Source organism: Drosophila miranda, chromosome 4 (assembly GCF_003369915.1).
Source record: "Drosophila miranda strain MSH22 chromosome 4, D.miranda_PacBio2.1, whole genome shotgun sequence".
In the NCBI taxonomy this organism is placed as follows: Eukaryota; Metazoa; Arthropoda; class Insecta; order Diptera; family Drosophilidae; genus Drosophila; species Drosophila miranda.
In genome coordinates, this window is record NC_046677.1 from 12,348,462 (window position 1) to 12,369,241 (window position 20,780).

General features: G+C 47.8%; 4 protein-coding genes across 6 annotated transcripts; 2 read left to right on the forward strand and 2 right to left on the reverse strand.

The window, feature by feature from the left end:
- Positions 1-600: 600 nt before the first annotated feature.
- On the reverse strand, positions 601-4,254 carry LOC108162647 (ER degradation-enhancing alpha-mannosidase-like protein 3). The gene is made up of 7 exons (XM_017297477.2): positions 3,943-4,254; positions 3,728-3,874; positions 2,845-3,664; positions 2,388-2,781; positions 2,055-2,326; positions 1,797-1,895; positions 601-1,736 (listed from the first exon to the last, which is right to left on the reverse strand). Exons 1-7 carry the CDS (start codon positions 4,098-4,100, stop codon positions 1,212-1,214), a joined length of 2,415 nt encoding a protein of 804 aa, XP_017152966.1. The 5' UTR covers positions 4,101-4,254; the 3' UTR covers positions 601-1,211.
- A 49-nt stretch (positions 4,255-4,303) lies between these two features.
- On the forward strand, positions 4,304-8,360 carry LOC108162648 (DNA repair and recombination protein RAD54-like). Of its 2 annotated transcripts, XM_017297479.2 has the most exons (8): positions 4,304-4,383; positions 5,037-5,085; positions 5,170-5,210; positions 5,268-6,573; positions 6,630-6,783; positions 6,847-7,255; positions 7,313-7,476; positions 7,533-8,360. In XM_017297479.2, exons 3-8 carry the CDS (start codon positions 5,208-5,210, stop codon positions 7,843-7,845), a joined length of 2,349 nt encoding a protein of 782 aa, XP_017152968.1. In that variant the 5' UTR covers positions 4,304-4,383; positions 5,037-5,085; positions 5,170-5,207; the 3' UTR covers positions 7,846-8,360. The 2 variants fall into 2 exon arrangements, with proteins under 2 accessions (XP_017152968.1, XP_017152967.1); XM_017297478.2 differs by lacking the exon at positions 4,304-4,383 and having other exon boundaries at positions 5,072-5,089.
- LOC108162649 (protein ABHD13) lies at positions 7,839-10,559 on the reverse strand. Its single transcript, XM_017297481.2, has 6 exons — positions 10,471-10,559; positions 9,540-9,732; positions 9,235-9,476; positions 8,840-9,181; positions 8,595-8,773; positions 7,839-8,522 (listed from the first exon to the last, which is right to left on the reverse strand). The coding sequence occupies exons 2-6, from the start codon at positions 9,676-9,678 to the stop codon at positions 8,402-8,404; spliced, it is 1,023 nt and encodes a 340-aa protein (XP_017152970.1). The 5' UTR covers positions 9,679-9,732; positions 10,471-10,559; the 3' UTR covers positions 7,839-8,401.
- A 545-nt stretch (positions 10,560-11,104) lies between these two features.
- On the forward strand, positions 11,105-19,642 carry LOC108162827 (chromodomain-helicase-DNA-binding protein 1). 2 transcript variants are annotated; one of them, XM_017297756.2, is made up of 7 exons: positions 11,105-11,305; positions 12,686-13,279; positions 13,356-13,468; positions 13,539-13,715; positions 13,779-18,398; positions 18,470-18,592; positions 18,665-19,640. In XM_017297756.2, exons 1-7 carry the CDS (start codon positions 11,297-11,299, stop codon positions 18,858-18,860), a joined length of 5,832 nt encoding a protein of 1,943 aa, XP_017153245.1. In that variant the 5' UTR covers positions 11,105-11,296; the 3' UTR covers positions 18,861-19,640. The 2 variants fall into 2 exon arrangements, with proteins under 2 accessions (XP_017153245.1, XP_017153244.1); XM_017297755.2 differs by lacking the exon at positions 11,105-11,305 and adding an exon at positions 11,359-11,433 and having other exon boundaries at positions 18,665-19,642.
- Positions 19,643-20,780: the final 1,138 nt, after the last annotated feature.

Genomic DNA, 20,780 nt, shown 5'->3' on the forward strand with positions numbered 1-20,780 from the left:
AACGTACATATATATTGTTTTTGGTTTCTTGGGACCACGACGAGTCTTGAGCAGTCGGCGCAGCAGCTTGTAAACGACGTCAAAAACGGTGTATTTTTTTTGACATTGATTCTGTGGACCGAATAGGCCAAAAGTGTATAGAAGTATCAGTCCCCCACAGCACCGCTCCACAGTAGAGGATACCAGATTGGTAGTTAACTCCACTGAGCGTACCACGAAGCGTCGAAGGAAAATTGATACAATATATTGGTATTTTATAGTCTTTGATAGGCCATAGGCCGGATGGTACTTCGTTGGTGGGAAGAGCGAGAGAGAGTGCAGAAATATATTGCATAAATTACATAAATCATAAAATTACTTTAATATTGACTGAGTACAGGCTATTGCATAGTCGCTGCAGGTCTGCCCCTAATCTAGTTGCGACTCATTTGCATGTAAAGATGATCAAGCCAAATCCAACATCCTTATCATGTGACTGCCGTGTATGTTGCGTCACACTCGCAGACTAACAGCCTGCTTTAAGATACAATATGCAGATTTCTTGGTCTTTGACCTTCAAGTGGTTAACTTTTGATTCATTATTCACAAGAAAGGCCTAGGTTGGTTTTTTCAAATTCTCATATATTTTAAACTATTTTGGTGTTTGAACTAAACAATTTCTACTACAGATTGGCTTCTCATTCTCGACTTATTACTTAATAATCTAGTTATTCTTACATAACTATAAGTTTATTGGTTCCTAAGATCTAATGTTGTATGTACAAAAGATTACACGGAAAGTAAAACTCGTATAAAAATGGGAAGGGAAGCTGCGGAACTACACTTTTACAATGTAATGTATGCCATGCATACATACCATATACAGGTATATCTGAAATTGTTAGATCGGTCCGGCAATAATTGCAGCTACTAGAAAGCCAATTGCCAGCCTGAGAGAGTTGCGCCGAACCGAATCACAAATGCAAATGCAAAAATCCCCAATGAGGATAGTCCTAAAAGTCACGGCTAGCTCAAGTGGTTCCTTTTACGGGGTCCTTACGTGTCTAGTAAAGTACAAGAATTTTATAATGTAGTTGCGACTGAGCGGCTAAAATGTACAATTCACGAATGTTGAAATTTCTATTGATACTCTTTCAAAAATGTTTAACAAAAACCACTTCATGAGCCGCAGGAGCAGAAGCGTTTACGGTGGGGTGGGTGGACTACAGGCACTACAATTCCCTGTCCGGCTTTTGGGTCGACGCCGTCGTATCGTTCCGACCCTCTTTGGCTAGTTGCCACCGCTTGAACTCCACCATTTGCATGATGCGCACTCGGAGCGGGTTCTCGCGCTTCATCACCGCCGCCAGTTTACTGAACTCCAAGTTGTACATAAAGACCACGGGTATGAGTACATCGTCGTTACCATCGCCGGACATGGCAAACATGGGTTGCGTCTCGCCGGAAGAACCTTGTACATTATCACAGACAATTAAAGCCACAGCGCCAGCCTTTTGCGCCAGTCGTGCCTTGCTGACAAACGTGCAATCGCCTCGCTCGGCCACCAGAACCTTTCCCTTCGCATCATCGGCATCGTCCTCCTGGTTGAGCTTCTCACTGCAGGCTCTCAATGGTTTGGCCAGGATGACATCGCCCTCGACAAACTGCTCGCCAATCAGCTCTGGACTGAAGTGTGAAGGTCCGGCCATAAGGGCAGTCCAGTCCTGTAGCTTCTCATCAGTGGCATAGGCCACTGCCTTTAAATTTATGGAAATTTGTATTTATACTTCTGATGGATGTATGGATAGTTTACGCACCTGCAGTTGCGCTAGCTGATTCATGCTCTGAATCTTAGTTAGCTCCAGCATCTCCTGCATAAACTGCAGTCCCATTTCGCCCTCTTCGTGACTCTTGGCCTGTGTTTGAATAGATGGAATATATGGAGAATATATATGATGATTCCATCATCAGAGTAAGACCAGGAAAAGGAGGAAGAGGGATCACTTATTAACATTAAACGTAACCAAAACCAAAAAAAGGTAAAAGAAAAATTCTAAACAGAACGAAAAACTTACATTATAGAAACTATGAAACAGTCGCACCTTGCCTTGGCTGCGGTCCCCTACCGAAACCATGGTGATGCCCATGTCGTAAACAGCTCGCAAATGATCCGCATTGCTTGCCTGAAAATCCAGGGCGCTGAGTCGCTTGCCACTGATGGTGCGCGGGCACGAGCCCGTAATGAAGTTGCGCAATGGTTTGCGTACTTTCTCAGGAAAAAGCTTATTGGAACTGGGGCAGGTGCGCATGAAGTCGAGTACATTGTGCTCGTCCGATTGCCGAAAGCCTGTGAATGAATGGAAGTCTAGTTGATTACTGAATCTTTAAGGAAAGACGGTATCACTCACTAAACGTGGCATTCCCTAGTTGTGCAATCGACAGTGGCAGCAGGTGCGCTTCCGTAGTGAAGACAAACTCATCCACATTGATGATCAGATCCTGCGGCTCGGAGAACAGCAGAAACAAATACTTAAATGTCTCGGAGAGGACGAACGAGTCCATGCGATCTTCGTGCTTGCCCGTTCGCACATCGTTCACAGCCGCATAGCCGCAGGAGACCTTGGCATACTGCTGGAGGGTTTTCAGAGCCCGCTTGCCCACCTGCAGGTAGTGATGGTCGCCCGTAGCACGGTACAAAAAGTACGTAGACTCGATGAACTCGGGTCGGAGATGATGTTGGCCCCAATGGATCTGAAAGTCCACTGTAAATGCTTCCGGGATGAGAGTGTGCATCTGCATAACCTATTTAAAAGATTGAATATATTAAATTTTGTTATACACAATACTTGCAATTGATTGACGCACCTGGTAGAGCATCTCGTGGGTCTGTACCGCTGGCTTAAGATCACCGGACAGTACCTGCAGCCCCGGCCAGAATGCCAGCAGCGAGTCCATGAAGTTTCTGGACTTGGCGTGCGGCCTGTGCATTAACACGTCCAGGAGCATGGGTCCCTCGCTTACGTACTTCATTACGGCATTGTAGTGGCGGTTGAAACGCGCCAGATACTTGTCGTCGCCCAGCAGGACGTACGATTTGAACAAATACTCGTAGTAGCTATCGATGCCGGCACCCACGCCCGAGTCGCGGCGCACCCAATCGCCGGAGTGGACATTTAGGACGGTACCCATCAGATCTGAACCGCGGTGGCGCAGCTTCCACAGTGCATCCATTGCGGCATGGGCACGCACCTCGAATATGGGATCACCCGTGAGTCGCGACAAGGCAGCAAACTCCAGCAGAATCGTGCCTGCACAGGCCGTACATGTTTCCCGCGACTTCTTTAGCATGGGATCCTTCATGCCCAGGCGCAGGTTTACCCTGGCATGCGGTATCCCCGTCGATGTATTGAACGCCGGCAGCAGACGATAGCCCAACTCGCGGGCCATCTCCAGCAACTCTCCCTTGTACCAGTGCATCACATCCACCTGCTTTTGCAGATATTCGGAGAGAATATGAGCCGAGAGGAGGCCTCCCACCATCCGAATGTTTGTCTCGAACACCGAGACAATGATGTCGCTGTCGAACTGGACATCACGGATGACCAATTTGACGGCATGCTCGAATTCCGTGAAGTCACCGAGCAGCACCAGGGTATCCAGAGTATCCACCAGGGTCATGGAAAAGCTACAATACATATAAAGCTGTCTCTCCGTTTCAAGCTCAACTTGCACTGCTTTTCACACTCACTTTCCCAGTATGTCATCCATGTCGCCCCGTGAAGGTGTCACGCCGCGATAGCGCCCTTTGCAGGAGAGAGGCATCAGCTCGTCGGCTGGATAGGCATTTTCCATATAAGCACGATATGCATGATAGAACATGTCGCGGGCCTCTTCCCTGCAGTCAAAAATGGAGTAAGAGTAAAACTAAAGTACTCTCTACTGAGGGCTATCTTATCCACTTACCTTAGTTCCGTTCTCTCCTTGTGGGACATATTTTGTGTGGGCATGGCGGTGTCACTGCTGATTACACTAGCTACCAGGATAAGTAGGGCCATTAGGAATGTGAACACCAGCCGCTGGGCGGAGAAGAATATGGATATGGATATGCCTGGGGGAGACATTGTGCTGCAGTGGATGTGCTGCAGTAGATGTGCTGGAATAGTTGCCCAGGTTAGCTCAAGGGAAGGCGTTCAATTTGGGTTTCGGCAGCCAGAGTTGCCGCTGATGCCGTTGCCTTCGTCGTCGCCGTTGTGACGTTGACCTTCACTTTGAACGTGTTGTTATAATTATTTCGTGTGCGTCGCGACGTCTGCTCTCTCAAAGTCGTTTTTGTTGACTTCTCTTTGGGGCCCGTGGTCCGCTTGCTTTAACTTTAAAACAAGCCACTGCAAGTTAATTGAAACTGTAAGTTAATCAGTGGCTGCCATCACAAAAACGAAACTTACCAAATAATTTTGATTCCTAACGCGGCAACAAATGCTGCTTCCACTTGTCCGAAACGACGACCTAATTTTTCAATTCCGCTTTTATAGTATATTGCGTTTTGTGACGAAAACAATTAGTCTCACTCTTCCCTGCACTTGTGCGATGGCGACTCGTTCACCAGCAGCACCTGCATTTTTTTCCCAGTGCGTCAGCCTACCGAAAACTGATCCGAATATGTAGTTTATTTTTGTATTTTTTTATTTGCTCCAATAACAAAACACCACGACTGCAGCGACACGATGAATTTTCTACTACTGCTGTGTCCGAGCCGATTATTTCTTTATGCGGCGGTGATATGAAATTTATGGTGTGCAAAGATTGGCTTGAAATGCGCCTCGCTGGCAATTACTTAATGTTTCTTATCAAATATTGCAATATTTTCTTCTTGATTCCGCATAAATGAAACGTAATAAAACGTAAGAGAAAAATCGTTCAAATTGCTCAATTTCTTTATTCCGTTGAATAATGCTGCCTATCTAAAACCCTTAGTTCTGCCCACATAATTTTATCCGATTGATGAATCAATTTTCTATCTGATTGACTACCTTTAAATACTCTCTTTTATTGTATAGTGTAGAAAACAAGGTTTAAAAAAAAAGGTCAACAAAAAACAGTGGCAACGTAAGTGAGTATGGTTTTATGAACTGGCTCATCGTACTGCATTTTTAGTGCTACATGTAAAATTTTAACTATCGATATTATCAGCTGTTCTGTTCGCGCCGCTTTCTTTAAAATCTCTGAAAATGGTAATTATGATTTAAGTTAATTAATTAAATCCCTTTTTGACTCGTTTTCAATTGCAGCGTCGCAGCCTGGCTCCCAGCCAACGAGGGGGACAACGACTTTCGTCTCGAAATGATTTCACGCCACCACTGCTCAAGAAAAACAAACGTGCTTGCCAACAGGATCTGGAACAGGAGCGACTTCGCCAGTCCGCGTTACGGGATGCCACCAACACATCGGACTTACCACTGCCCATACGTTTCACAGCCAATACCGAGTATGAGATGGCCATTGCCAAAGTGCTGGCGAGGAAATTCAAGGTCCCCATTGACAACTATGTTCCGGACTACGGCGGGAATCGTACTCTCGGCGTGCGTCGTCGCGTCGTGCGACGTCCCCTGCACGACCCTTTGGCCTGTAATGCCTTGGTTCTGTACCATGCACCCAACTACACGGACCACGAACGGATGTCGATGGAGCCTTCATCAGTTCTGGTACATGTCGTGGTGGATCCCCTCCTGAGCAACATTCTGCGTCCCCATCAGCGCGAGGGAGTCCGCTTCATGTACGAGTGTGTGGAGGGAAAGCGGGGAAACTTCAATGGCTGCATAATGGCCGATGAAATGGGCCTGGGCAAGACCCTCCAGTGCGTGGCCCTGGTGTGGACCCTTCTGAAACAAAGCGCCGATTGCAAACCCACGATCAACAAGTGCATCATTGTCTCGCCCTCGTCGCTGGTAAAGAACTGGGAGAAGGAATTCACCAAATGGCTACACGGCCGAATGCACTGCCTGGCCATGGAAGGAGGCTCCAAGGAGAATACTGTGCGAGCCCTCGAACAGTTCTCCATGAATGCCTCCACGCGTCTCGGAACGCCTGTACTGCTCATCAGCTACGAAACCTTCAGAATCTACGCAGAGATCCTCTGCAAGTACGAGGTGGGCATGGTCATCTGCGACGAGGGCCATCGGCTGAAGAACAGCGACAACCTCACCTACCAGGCCTTGATGGGCCTCAAGACAAAGCGGCGCGTCCTGCTCTCTGGCACGCCCATACAGAACGATCTCACGGAGTACTTCAGTTTGGTTAACTTTGTCAATCCGGAGATGCTGGGCACGGCAGCGGACTTCAAGCGTAACTTTGAGAACTGCATTCTGCGGGGCCAGAACGCCGACTCCACGGACAAGGAACGAGATCGGGCCTTAGAGAAAACCCAAGAGCTGATCAAGCTTGTGGATCAGTGCATCATCCGTCGAACCAACCAAATACTCACCAAATACCTGCCCGTCAAGTTTGAGATGGTTATCTGTGCCAAACTGACGCCCATCCAGCTACAGCTCTATACGAATTTTCTTAAATCAGATCAAGTTCGTCGCAGTTTAGCGGGTAAAAATAGTAAGCTCTGTAGTTGTTTCACTTTAATCTCCCCACTTTCCTCATAGACTGCAAGGAGAAAGCATCTCTCACGGCTTTGGCAGACATCACAACCCTCAAGAAATTGTGCAGCCACCCAAATCTGATTTGCGAAAAAATTGCAGCAGGGGAAAAGGGCTTTGAGAACTCGCAGAATATACTGCCCATCAATTACAATCCCAAGTATGATATTGCTGGTGTTTATATGGGCTGGCTAATGACTTAGTTTTCCATTACCATTCACAGAGGAGAGATCAACCCAGAGCTGAGTGGAAAATTCAAGCTACTCGACTTTATGCTGGCCGCTATACGAGCCCATGGCAACGACAAGGTGGTCCTCATTTCAAACTATACACAGACTCTGGACCTTTTCGAGCAACTGGCACGCAAGCGAAAGTATGGATTTGTGCGCCTAGACGGCACGATGTCCATCAAGAAGCGCTCGAAAGTTGTGGACAGATTCAATGACCCGGAATCGGACTGTTTCCTCTTCATGCTGAGCAGCAAGGCGGGAGGCTGTGGATTGAATTTGATAGGAGCCAATCGCCTGTTCATGTTCGATCCGGACTGGAATCCGGCCAACGATGAGCAGGCTATGGCCAGAGTGTGGCGTGATGGCCAGAAGAAGCCCTGTTACATCTATCGTCTTGTGGCGGTACGTTTGTGAAATATGCAATTATCTAACGATAACTGATAACTGATGAAATTACAGAGCGGTTCCATTGAGGAGAAAATTCTGCAGAGGCAGACCCACAAGAAATCCCTGTCTAGCACGATCATTGACAACAATGAGTCTGCCGAGAAGCATTTCACGCGTGACGATCTCAAGGATTTGTTTAGTTTTGATCCAGATATCCTATCCGATACGCACGACAAGTGAGTAGGACGAAGGAATTCTTAGTTCTTTTTAATGGCACGATCCATTTGTGTAGGCTCAAGTGCAAGCGCTGTGTTCAGAATGTCCAAATGAAGCCGCCGCCGGATGACACGGACTGCACCTCGCATTTGTCACAGTGGTACCATTGCTCCAATAATCGTGGCCTGCCAGACAACATACTCGCCCAAGCCTGGACGGACAGTAAATGTGTCTCCTTTGTGTTTCATCATCGATCTCAGTCTCAGAAAATCGAAGCGACACCTGCGACGGAAACGTTAGTGGAGGAGAAGCTTGAGCCCGAACGGCGAAAGCGGCCAGCCATGCCCCTGAGCGATGACAGTGCGGATGAGGACTTTCAAGGTTTCTAGCGATTGTTTCACGTTTATTTGTTTCTCTCAATCAAACATGATTAATGTTTGCTGTAGGCTAAAGTTAACCCGAAAATGTTCTCTTCCCCTCGTTCTTAACAATTAAATTATTACAATTACAATAGTTTAACATTAAAAAAAGTGGAACTGCCGCAAAATTTAAACGTGCTAGGGATAAACCATCAGTCAGGAAAATTTGTGTTGTTGTTTTGTTTAAATACTGATTCTTTTACAATGCTACCAATACCAAAAATGTACATTTATTTTGCGAGCAAAGTATTTTGGAAAACTGAATTTTATCTATAGATGGATGGTAGTCTTTTCTATCGCGAAAGGAATCATTTCTGTAAGCAACCATTGCTAGCACGTTCTCACGTATTCTCTGCCTCCTCCCCTTCGAATGGAGCAAAATACAACATAGATTAAAGCAAAGTTTAGATTAAAATCTTGTTATATAAAGTTATATACTATATAGTTGATGTATAAGTAATAAACCATTCGCAGTGCTAACACAGTCAATAGAACACGTGGTTTGTATGCCGAGAGGCTAAGGAGCCTAAACATCAATGATCTTATGCTCCAGCTCGACCCAGACATTGCTCTTCTCAGGCGGTTTCTGCAGTGGCAGTGGCGCCTGTTGTAGCTCGGCCAAGAATTGTTCTATTGCTTGGTAGTACCTGAAATTGAAAGCAATGAAACAATTAATCAAATAGAATTAAAGGATTAGATTCGCTCCAGCCGCTACATACCCATCCACTATCCAGGTGTCGTTGTGCGAACCCCCGGGGAACTCAAGCAGACGCTTCAGCTCACTACCACATTTGGTATACAAGGCACGCATCATACGCGGTGGCACTAGGATATCCGCAAGGCCCGATATGAACAGAAATGGAACCGAACTCTTGCTGATCTTATTCAGAGAATGATACTATATACGGAAGGAGTAACAATTGAGAAAGGGGTGAACATTTTAGAACTAAAAAAGAGAGCTCACCTTATTCTTATAGAGTAGATTTGGTATATACTTCACAGACGGATGCACCAGCTCCACAGCCATTTCGGGTATGCTGCTGAACGTGTTCTCCACAATGGCGCACATCAGCTTCTGGCCGTAGACGGCATCGGCGGCCACATCGACGACGACGGCGCCCCCAAGAGACCGCCCAAACAGGATCAGTTGAGAGTGATCCAGATCATGGCGTGTGTGGAGATAGTCAATGGCAGATCGAGCATCTGTGACCAAGCCGCGTTCCGTGGGTACGCCAGTGGACAGGCCATAGCCCCGATATTCCACCATCAGAATATTGCAATGAAGATGATGATAAATGCCCCAAACCTTAAATAAGAGGAGATGAACGGAAGTCTATATGAGTGCGAGAATCAACTTACATTTTGCATGCGATGCCCCATGTTACCAGCATTGCCATGGAAGTAAAGCAATGTTGGCACCGATTTGCAACGCTCCTCCGGTTGGCTTATCCAAAAGGCATGCAACGTAACACCGTCGGGCGTGTTGATGCTGACTGTAATGTGTGGCAAGTTGTGCATGGTCGGAATGGGTATGTAAATGCGAGAGTTGGTAGGTAGGTCAGGATGGTACAGCAGCAGGTCTTGGGCGTAGTAGAATATTACTGCAACAAAACAACTGTTAGTGGATGATGTTCGCTTTAAATTAATTGCATATTTATACTCACACAGTAGAATAGAAGCAAACAGCAAAAAAGTCATGTAACCCCCGTAAAAGTAGTAGAATATAAAGCATAACAAGAACCCTGCGACTATTCCGACACCCACGCCTCGAGACTTGGGCAGAGCTATGCCCACTTCTTTCATATTGCGTTTTTATCCAGATATGCTAAATGTCACAATGTCATGTCACACGGTAACCTGGAAATTAACGATAAAGAAATTAATTTATTAATTAAATACAAATAACACAGCTGACTGGCACTCTAATATACATCGATATATCGATGCGTTATGCGATAGCTTATCGAAAATAGTTTTGAATTCCAGGGCTTCTATATATACATGGCCAACATAATTTGTACGATAGTTTTAAAGTCGATATTCTCCCAAAACATTTTTTTCTAATTTCCAATTATGCCTGAGAGTATTATATTCTCTTATAACATGTATGTTATATCCAGTGATTTTACCAATAAAATTTGGTTGCAATGAATCATTTGCAGCTGTTACACCTGTCTTGGTTCCCTATGGGCAACGCCGGCTAGCTGTCGATCCCAGGGCTGAGTAGTTCCCCTTGCCCACATACGACTTCTTCCGGTACGGGAGCGAAGACTCCACCGGGACCCTTCTCGTGTACGTTAAGTTAATTAAATCACTAATGAATGCAATAAAGGACAACACGAGAAACAAAATTACATTAAATGTGGAAGGTATTTTTCAAGTGAATTGTGTCTTTTTTTTGCATGTTTGAATTGGCGGCGTGGGCGATCTCTGGCCGTGGCTGGTCAGCCCTAAATCTATATATGTATGTTCGTGTCGGCCTTAACCGGGTGTATCGGTGTGTGTGTATGTTTAGCGTTCAACCTTCTGGCCCGGTTTCGGTGGCTTTATTCCGGGCCGGCCTATTTGAGTGGCCTTCTTTTTTCCTGTACTCACTTCCAAATTTCGGTTTTAACCACAAAATCCGCGGGGCTCAGTCGACGTTTGCTTGCGTCCACGCTCTTCGATTTCTATAATTCACTTCACGTTTTCAAATAATTTTTACGTTTCACATTTTCTAATATCTCCAGTAACGGCTCTAGCTCCACCAGATGTCACAATACACAGACGAGCCTCGCTGGACTTTCGCTAGATGGCGCGTCGCCCTCAGCCCTGGCCAACTATCAATCAGGAGGGACTGGAACAAATAAATCATTTGCAGCTTGATCATAATCAGCAATAAATGCCTCTGCAGAAGTGGAGGAAAATATCGCGATACTATAATCACTAGATAGTATAGCTGTAAATTAATTTAATTGAACTTTATGCGATAAATTCTATACGATATGCATGCAACTTTGAAATTGCAATTTTGCCAGCCCTTAAAGCAAAATGGCGAATTTTTGAAATTTATTCAGCAATCGGCTAAAAATATATGTTTAGTCCTGAGAGTTCTAGTAATTAGTAATATTACTAGTAATAATAGACCGAATATAAAAACTGATCTATCTAAAAATCAAATTATCGGTATATTTCGTGATATCTCTTAGGCTGAGGACGATACACCATATCGATAAGTCTGTTTGCCAGCCCTTAAAACAAAATGGCGTAAGAAAGAAAGACGAAGACGACGTGATATTTTGTGTGTTGAAAAAACTGCATTTAAGAACAAGTGGCTTGTTTCAAGGACCACATAAACATTTTCCCAGCTAACGTATGAAAGTGTATTGCATGTATTTAATGAGCTCTACACGGAAACTCTGTGTCCTACCACAAAAATATAATGAGCCAGGTAAGTAGGCCTTGAAAAAGTAGTGACAGTGAACGTCGGTGTGTGTTTGAAAAGTGGGAAATAAAAATATGGATTTGGTATGTTTTTCTCAGCAAGGCGGGTTAAATCAGTGTCAATCCGGTCGCCTAGTGAGTATTAACAAAAAAAAAGCTTTGAAATATATGCTCCGTGCTGTGGGTGTGGCTACACGCCTAGCCTGGGAGACAGCCCCCGTGGGAGCCCCTCGTTCCGAGACACCCTCACTTTACTGGCGATTTGTGTAGCTGCAAGTGGGGCATTTGGGTAAAATGCAGTTTTTAACCATTATACCGATAATGTTTCACAGTTTTGACAATGCCAAACCATCCTCGGGGCCTTGACGTGGCAGTGAGAGTGGAATTTAAGCGAATCCATTGGGTACCCATTTTCGCAAATTTTGTTTAAATTTGACCATTTCGGTTTGTTTTAATCGAATCCGGCTATGAAAATCCTTCAAAATGTGTACATTTTATTGTTTTTCGCTGTAAATTTAAAATTTTCATCGATTACGTAATCAAAAATTCTTGGGTGCAAAGTTTTCCCAACTGGATTTCCGACCATATTCCTTGGGTTTTTAGCCCGCCAAATAGTAGCCGGTAAACAAAATCCTTGCATTTTTCTCGAATTCGATCGGAAAATTGATTGTAAACGCTTTTTACTGGAATAAAACCACTTTGTCGGTCATTTTGGAGGTTTCTTTTGCGAAAGATCGCGCCAGGAGACCCAAAACCCGTTAGTTTTAAAGGATTTCCGCATTCTTCCTCCCAGGACTATTTTGTGTTGGTGACTGTCGCGTTTTTGCTGTGAATTACTCTCAAGATTTCTTCTTAAGCCTTCAAGGAACCCTCACTGTTTGTTGCTATTTTTACTGCATTTCTTTAAAATCGCCCGTCTGGGCATTCTGAAGATTTCTGGACAGGATTAGCCCTATTAAAGCAAGTAGAATGCCTTATAACCGACCTGTGTTCACACGGTTTCGGCTAGATTTAGGCTATATCTAGCTGGATAAACAACAATTCTTAAGAACTGTATGCAGTTTTGATACTTATTTGCCATTCCAAGCTTGGGGCCAAGATCTGGAGAGGATTTGGTGGTCAGAAGAGCGCAAGTTGGACTTTGAACTGTAGCTGGAGAGCGGGCTACGGACTAGAAGTGGAGTCTGATGTGCACCTTGCGAACTTCTAATTGATTAATGTGCAATTTTTAAGGAAATTCAACTGGCCAGAGGAGTTCTGGGCAGGATTAGCGGTGGTAATCACTTCCTAGTCTGCGGTTCCTTAAGACTTTGCTTGAAAGTTATCTGAATGTGTCGTGTCTGTTGATTTTTTAATTATTTTGGGCTCTGTTCCTGCTTGTTTTTAGGCACTCAATGAATCGGCGAATAGTATTGGCTCAGACGAACAAGATGACACACGTGATGAGGCAAACGGCACGGATAACAGTGGCAGTGGCAGCGGCAGTGGCTCCTCCGGATCCGACTCTGATTCGGATAGTTCGTCGGGAAATTCCAGCGATGGACGAAGCTCTCCGGAGCCGAATGTCAAACCATCAAGCACATCGGTGGCGGGTTTTCCACCAACAGCAGCAGCTGCACAGGCGGACAGTAAAACGAATGGCTTCACAGATGATCAGGAGGAGAGTTCCAGTGGCGGATCAAGTGGCAGCGACTCCGATTCGGAGTCGGAGGAAACCAGAGCAGGAGCAGACCATACAGCAACAGGCGGCAAGCTCAGCGCGAACACGAGCACGAGCACCACCAACAGCAGCAGCAGTTCATCAAAGCAGCAGCAGGACGAGGAGGAAGACGAAGATGACGACGACGATGACGACAAAGAGACTGAAACTGTACAGCAACAGAAGGAGCAAGAGCCGGCGGCTGACAGTGAAGCCTCCGCCGATGATGATGCCAGTGATAGTTCTCCAAATGCATCACCCACATCCTCAAGCAGCAGCAGCGTAAGTCGGGGCTCGCACACACAGAATGTTCCTTCTGCAGTTTCTTGAATATTTCTTTTGGGCTTAATCCGCACAGGAGGATGAGGAGGAGGACTATAGACCCAAACGAACGCGCCAGGCGCGCAAGCCCCCAACCGCCGCACCCGATAAATCGAAGCGAGCGCCGCCACACAAGAAGAAAAAGAAAACGTACGATTTTTCCTGGATTCGGGCTCTATTTTGGGAGCCCTTTTTGTAATACTCTTGTTTGTCCTTTTAGCTGGGACTCGGACGAAAGCGATGAGAGCGACGAGAGCGATGAAGAGTCATCCGCCCCTAAGCGCAAGCCGGCGCCAGCCACTACCTCTAGGAATAAACCAGTGCCACAGCAGCAACAGCGACGTCGGGTGAAGTCCTTTAGCTCCGATGACAGCGACGATGATGATGCCAGCAAGCGGTACAATAATTTGCAGTTGCATTCTTTGCAGCATTTTATTAAATGCTTCCTTCTTTTGTGCAGCTGCGCCACGCGTAGGACAGGAGCCGCGGTAAGCTACAAGGAGGCATCTGAAGATGAGGCCACGGACTCGGAGGATCTGCTGGAGTGCGAATACGACGAGATCCAGGCGGCGGCATCGGCGGCCGCTGCCGTGGAGGACGAGAAATGTGAGACCATCGAGCGGATCCTGGCACAGCGGATGGGCAGAAGGGGCTGTACGGGCAATAAGACCACGATATATGCCATCGAAGATCCCCATGCGAAAGTGGAAGAGGTGGAAAAGGTGGCAGAGGCGGAGGAAGATGTACCAAAAGAGGAGGAGGAGCAATATCTGATCAAGTGGAAGGGCTGGTCGTATATCCACAACACATGGGAGTCAGAGCGTACGCTGCGCGACATGAAGGCCAAGGGCATGAAGAAGTTGGACAACTTCATCAAGAAGGAACAGGAGACTGCCTACTGGCGCCGCTATGCGGGCCCCGAAGACATCGACTACTTTGAGTGCCAGCAGGAGCTGCAGCACGAGCTGCTCAAGTCTTACAACAACGTGGACAGGATCATTGCGAAGGGATCCAAGCCAGATGTCGGTACCGATGAGTTCCTATGCAAATGGCAATCGTTGCCCTATGCCGAGGCTACCTGGGAGGATGCCACACTGGTGCTGCGCAAGTGGCAGCGCTGTGCCGAGCAGTTCCATGACAGGGAGTCCTCCAAGTGCACACCCTCGCGTCACTGCCGTGTCCTCAAGTATCGCCCCAAATTCTCGCGCATCAAGAATCAGCCCGACTACCTGGTGGCGGGTTTGGTGCTCAGGGACTATCAGATGGACGGCCTCAACTGGCTGCTGCACTCGTGGTGCAAAGAGAACTCCGTCATTCTGGCCGACGAGATGGGCCTGGGCAAGACAATACAGACGATATGCTTCCTCTACTCCCTGTTTAAGGTGCAACACCTGTACGGGCCCTTCCTCTGTGTGGTACCGCTCAGCACGATGACTGCCTGGCAGCGGGAGTTCGACCTGTGGGCGCCGGACATGAACGTGGTCACCTATCTGGGGGACATCAAGTCGCGCGAGATGATCCAGCAGTACGAATGGCAATTCGAGGGCTCCAAAAGACTGAAATTCAACTGCATACTGACCACATATGAGATTGTCCTTAAGGACAAGCAGTTTCTGGGCACCCTGCAGTGGGCAGCGTTGCTGGTGGATGAGGCGCATCGCCTCAAGAACGACGACTCGCTGCTGTATAAGTCGCTCAAAGAATTCGACACAAATCATCGACTGCTGATCACGGGCACGCCCCTGCAGAACTCCCTGAAGGAGCTGTGGGCCCTGCTGCACTTCATAATGCCCGAGAAGTTCGACACGTGGGACAACTTTGAGCTGCAGCACGGCAATGCCGAGGACAAGGGCTACACCCGACTGCACCAGCAGCTGGAGCCGTATATCCTGAGGCGGGTGAAGAAGGATGTGGAAAAGTCGCTGCCAGCCAAAGTGGAACAGATTCTGAGGGTCGAGATGACCTCGTTGCAGAAGCAATACTACAAATGGATTCTGACCAAGAACTTTGATGCGTTGCGGAAGGGCAAGAAGGGCTCCACCTCCACCTTCCTGAACATAGTCATTGAGCTGAAGAAGTGCTGCAATCACGCGGCCTTGATCAGGCCCTCGGAATTTGAGCTGATGGGCCTGCAGCAGGACGAGGCTCTGCAGACGCTGCTCAAGGGCTCGGGCAAGCTGGTTTTGTTGGACAAGCTGCTCTGCCGACTGAAGGAGACGGGCCATCGGGTGCTCATATTCTCGCAAATGGTCCGAATGCTGGACGTCCTGGCCGACTACCTCCAGAAGCGACACTTTCCCTTTCAGCGCCTCGATGGCAGCATCAAGGGGGAGATGCGTCGCCAGGCGCTCGACCATTTCAATGCCGAGGGCAGCCAAGACTTTTGCTTTCTGCTATCCACCAGGGCCGGTGGCCTGGGCATCAATCTGGCCACAGCCGACACAGTCATTATTTTCGACTCGGACTGGAATCCCCAAAACGATCTGCAAGCCCAGGCCCGAGCCCATCGCATTGGCCAAAAGAATCAAGTGAATATATATCGCCTGGTCACGGCCAGATCCGTAGAGGAGCAGATTGTGGAGAGGGCCAAGCAGAAGATGGTCTTGGACCACCTAGTCATCCAGCGGATGGACACCACGGGTCGCACGGTGCTGGATAAAAGTGGCAACGGCCACTCCTCGAACTCCAATCCGTTCAACAAGGATGATCTCTCCGCCATACTGAAGTTTGGCGCCGAGGAGCTGTTCAAGGACGAGCCGGAGCACGACGAACATGAACTGGTCTGCGACATTGATGAGATCCTGCGGCGGGCAGAGACCCGGAACGATGATCCGGAGATGCCGGGCGATGATCTTCTGTCCGCCTTCAAGGTGGCCAGCATAGCGGCCTTCGAGGAGGAGCCGAGCGAATCGAACAAACAAGATGTGGACGCCGGCGACGATGCGGAGGACGACAGCAAGGACTGGGATGACATTATTCCCGAGGGCTTTCGCAAGGTCATCGAGGATCAGGAGAAGGCCAAAGAAATTGAGGATCTCTATCTACCGCCCAGAAGAAAGACGGCGGCGGCCAATCAAAGCGAGTCCAAGCGTGGAGCCGGCGGCAAGGGCGGGCGGTCCAAGCAGGCGGACGACTCTGGCGACTCCGAGTACGAGCTGGGCTCCGACGCCAGTGGGGATGAGGGTCGTCCCCGCAAGCGTGGACGTCCCACAATGAAGGAGAAAATCACTGGCTTCACCGATGCTGAGCTGCGTCGTTTCATTCGCAGCTACAAGAAGTTTCCCGCCCCCCTACACCGCCTGGAGGCCATTGCGTGCGATGCAGAGCTGCAGGAGAAGCCCCTGACAGAGCTGAAGAGACTCGGCGAAATGCTGCACGACCGGTGCGTCCAGTTCCTAGACGAGCATAAGGAGGAAGAAATTAAGACTGTGCAGGACGACACGCCGGGGGCAAAGCAGCGGCGCGCACGGGCCACCTACTCTGTGAAGCTCGGGGGCGTCTCCTTCAATGCCAAAAAACTGCTGACATCTGAGCAAGAGCTGCAGCCCCTTAACGAGATCATACCCAGTGGGGCGGCGGAGAGGCAGCAGTGGACATTCAACATCAAGACGCGGGTGCCAGTTTTCGATGTGGAATGGGGCAACGAGGAGGACACCAAACTGCTGTGCGGCATTTATCAGTATGGGATCGGGTCGTGGGAGCAAATGAAGCTGGATCCCACCCTGAAACTTACCGACAAGATCCTGCTGAACGACACCCGCAAGCCGCAGGCCAAGCAACTTCAGACCCGAGCCGAGTACTTGCTCAAGATCATCAAGAAGAATGTGGAGCTGACGAAGAAGGGCGGTCAGAAGCGCCAACGACGGCCCAGAGCTGCACGAATCAACGCAGAGTCAAAGGCCGGCAACAACTCCAACAACCATAGCGCCACATCTGGCGCTATGGCCGAGAGCAAGGCGCTGGGCGAGGCCGAGGAAACTGTTGACGGGGGTCGGGGGGCACTGGATAATAGTTCCAGCCACTTGGATCCCTCCTCCACAGCTTCGCCGCACCTGACTCCAGCCTCTGAAGTGAGCGGCGGCGGCACTGCCCAAAGGACTAAAAAGTCAAAGGCCAGGTCGAAGAAGACCAGCGCCTCGGACAATAATGGCAACAAGCCCATGCACTTTACGGCCAATAACGAGCCGCGGGCCTTGGAGGTCCTGGGCGATTTAGATCCCAGCATTTTCAACGAATGCAAGGAGAAGATGCGTCCAGTCAAGAAGGCCTTAAAAGCCCTGGATCAACCCGATTTGAGTCTGTCCGATCAGGATCAGCTGCAACACACGAGGGACTGCCTGCTACAGATCGGAAGGCAGATTGATGTGTGTCTGCAGCCGTATGGCGAGTCGGAGAAGAAGGAGTGGCGCAGCAATCTATGGTACTTTGTGTCCAAGTTCACGGAGCTGGATGCCAAGCATCTGTTCAAAATCTACAAGCATGCCCTCAAGCAACAGCTCAGTCGGGAGTCGGGTGGCAAGGGAAAGAGCAGAGCTGGCTCCAAGGAGGATTCGGTCAGTCCCAGCAAGATCCGACGCAATGGTCTTCCAGCGGAAAAGGACAAAGACAGGGAGCGGGACAAGAGCGGCAAGAAGAAGCGGAAAGACAAGGACAAGGAACGTGTGGGCCAGTCGCGTTACTCGGATGGCGGTACCCCGACTTCGGGTCGCTTTGTCAACGACTCACCACTCAAAAGGAAGCGGGATGAGAACGATGTGGACGGCGGTAGCAGTGCGGGCGGCATCGTGGCCATTGTTGGCGGCGGCATCAGCGACCATCTCAAGTCAATGTCCTTCAAGCGTCTAAACATGGAGCGTCACGAGGAGCGTAAGAAGCATCACCGCAGCAGCGAATACTATGGCAGCAGTGGAGCTGCTCCGGCGGGCAGCTGCTACGAAGGCAGCAGCAGTGCTCGCAGAGCGGGCCTGAACTCCCCATCCACGCCGAACAGTCGCAGTGCTCGTAGTGGAGGTGGTTACGAGGCACTGCCTGCTCCGTCGGGCTATACGCCGGAAATGGAGCGTTGGCACGCCAGAGAACGGTAACGCCCACATAGCGGAAAAAAAACCTTCAATTTGAGAGTTTCTAACTGAAATGTCCCTCCTATCGCAGGTATAGCTTGGAGTATAAGCGCGATCGCTATGAGGTCGGTTATCCTCGCAGCGGCGGACCTCCCGGGGGCTACCATCGGGATCACCGCGAACGTGATCGCGACCGTCGGCCCGATAAGCGAAGGTATGCCACGCCTAACCCCGCTAGCCTTGCACGGACCATACGGACTTAACTTTTATTCGCTTATCTTTGCAGATATCCTCCTCACCTGCCGCCGCACGCCTACCCGAGTCACTATCTGCCGACCAATTATTATATGCCGAATGGGATCGTGCCCGCTTTACCTCACCCGCCAGGATACCGCAGCGATCCGCGTGGGTATCCCATGATGCCACGCGACTATCCAGCCGATTATCGACGCAGCGACTACGAGCGACGTACGCAGACGTGAAAAGCGCCAAAGCGGCGTCCACTGTACATAAAACTAAAACTACGAGTAGATTTAAGCAATTGTAGACACAACACAAAACAATCATATAAGAAAAAGCCTGAATACAATACAGGCACAGGTAGCATACGGTAGCGTACGGTAGCGTACGGATATGTAAGAGTAATGCCTATCTATCAGTTTATCTATTTAGTTTATATATAACCAACCGAACCTATCGTCACATCTGATCGCACAGTGCATCATCCACATTGTCATGTCATTCATGGGGCAGTACCAATAATTCTGTGTAATCATAGGCTTTAATTGTATTATATTTTATTTTATTAATTGTATTTCTATATTATTCTACTGTGCACAGCTGATAATGAAAGCTTGCTTGAAAGTCCGCTGTGGTATGGTGTGGTGTGCGCCCTTTAAGCAACAAACCAAGTCTTTTGAAAGCTTTTAAACAACAAATAAATTCTCACTATATTTATATACACATATATATGTACTATAAACAAAAGCAATTTGACAGGAAGCGTTGAAGGAATCACGATCGTTAAGTTTTAAGTGAAGTAAGAAAACAATAAGGATTTGTTTTATGTCTATAATGCATTGCACCTTTTATATACAATACCATATAGAGATACTGATTGAATAATTGAATGAGACGGAAAATGTAATTTAGTTAACTTTAAAGCTATTAATATTAATGTATTTATACACAAATTACGTTGTAGTTGTCTGAGAAATCGATTATCATGTACATCAATAAATTATAAACTATATGCATAACCATATACAATTCACTGACTTGCTAAACCGATGTCCAAACCAAAGCATTTATTCCCATTTTTATCCATATATACAAAAATACGTAATGATCGATATTTTCCGCAGAATAGAACATAATGCATGAAGCTAGATGATTGAAGTCCCTAGCGGTAGTAAAGTTAAACGAGGGGGAACGTTGTGAGTTGCTGCGGAGACCGCAACTCTACATTTATACCCGATACTTAGTCAGTATGGCTCTCCTCCGGCAGACGCCGCTAATATTAAACGACACGACAAAGAGTGCGTGCGAGAGAGACAGAAAATCAGTCTGAGCGTGACGTCGGGCGCTGCGTAGCCACTGCAAATTGATTTCTTGCTTTTGGCTATAAAAATTATCTGATCTGATCCAGATTCAGCAATCTGATAGATATGGTCGTTATCTATGATTCTGCGTTTTTAGTTTTCTCGAATGTGCAATATTGTGGATGCAACAGATTTTCGTCCTTTGTGGGGGCGGAAGGGGGTGGGGCGAAATTCTGAGATATACGTTTTATAGTGAGATCTAACAGAAGTGCGGATACCAAATTTGGTTACTCTAGCCTTAATAGTCTCTGAGATTTGTGGATGCCCCAAATTTTCGTCCTTTGCGGGGGCGGAAGGGGGTGTGGCGAAATTTGGACACGAAACGGTCAAGGTCCGATATCACAGGAGTGTGGATACCAAATTTGGTTGCTCTGGCTCTTATAGGTTCTGAGATCCTTGAACTCATATCTTGCAATTGGCAAAACCGACCATGAAACCTGTGTGTTAGAGAGAGACAGAGCGAGAAAGAATAAAATTGTTTTCTTGATTCTGGCTATAATAATTATACGATCTGGTTGAGATCTTACATTCTAGAACATATAGTCATCCTCTACGATTCTGCGTTTTTGGTTTTATCGTATCTTTAAAAATGTGGATGCCACAGATTTTCGTCCATTGTGGGGGCGGAAATGGGCGGGGCGAAGTTTTGAAATATTTTTTTTGCAGTGACATATCACAGAAATCTGGATCCAAAACATCGCTGCTCTTGCTCTTATAGTCTTTGAGCACTAGGCGCTGAAGGGGACGGACGGACGGACAGACGGACGGACGGACGGACGGACGGACGGACAGACAGACAGG

Bases quoted from the DNA above. Each gene is read 5' to 3' on its own strand.
- LOC108162647 (XM_017297477.2), bottom strand. From the start codon at position 4,100: ATGTCTCCCCCAGGCATATCCATATCCATATTCTTCTCCGCCCAGCGG. The intron at 3,875-3,942 runs GTAAGTGGATAA...TTTTGACTGCAG, and splicing joins AAGGAGAGAACGGAACTAAG to GGAAGAGGCCCGCGACATGT. The intron at 2,327-2,387 runs GTGAGTGATACC...ATTCATTCACAG, and splicing joins ACTAGGGAATGCCACGTTTA to GCTTTCGGCAATCGGACGAG.
- LOC108162649 (XM_017297481.2), bottom strand. From the start codon at position 9,678: ATGAAAGAAGTGGGCATAGCTCTGCCCAAGTCTCGAGGCGTGGGTGTC. The intron at 8,774-8,839 runs GTGAGCTCTCTT...TTCCGTATATAG, and splicing joins ATCTACTCTATAAGAATAAG to TATCATTCTCTGAATAAGAT. The intron at 8,523-8,594 runs GTATGTAGCGGC...TTTCAATTTCAG, and splicing joins GACACCTGGATAGTGGATGG to GTACTACCAAGCAATAGAAC.
- LOC108162827 (XM_017297755.2), top strand. From the start codon at position 11,374: ATGGATTTGGTATGTTTTTCTCAGCAAGGCGGGTTAAATCAGTGTCAA. The intron at 13,280-13,355 runs GTAAGTCGGGGC...TAATCCGCACAG, and splicing joins CATCCTCAAGCAGCAGCAGC to GAGGATGAGGAGGAGGACTA. The intron at 18,399-18,469 runs GTAACGCCCACA...CTCCTATCGCAG, and splicing joins CGTTGGCACGCCAGAGAACG to GTATAGCTTGGAGTATAAGC.
- LOC108162648 (XM_017297479.2), top strand. The intron at 7,256-7,312 runs GTACGTTTGTGA...ATGAAATTACAG, and splicing joins ACATCTATCGTCTTGTGGCG to AGCGGTTCCATTGAGGAGAA. The intron at 7,477-7,532 runs GTGAGTAGGACG...CCATTTGTGTAG, and splicing joins CTATCCGATACGCACGACAA to GCTCAAGTGCAAGCGCTGTG.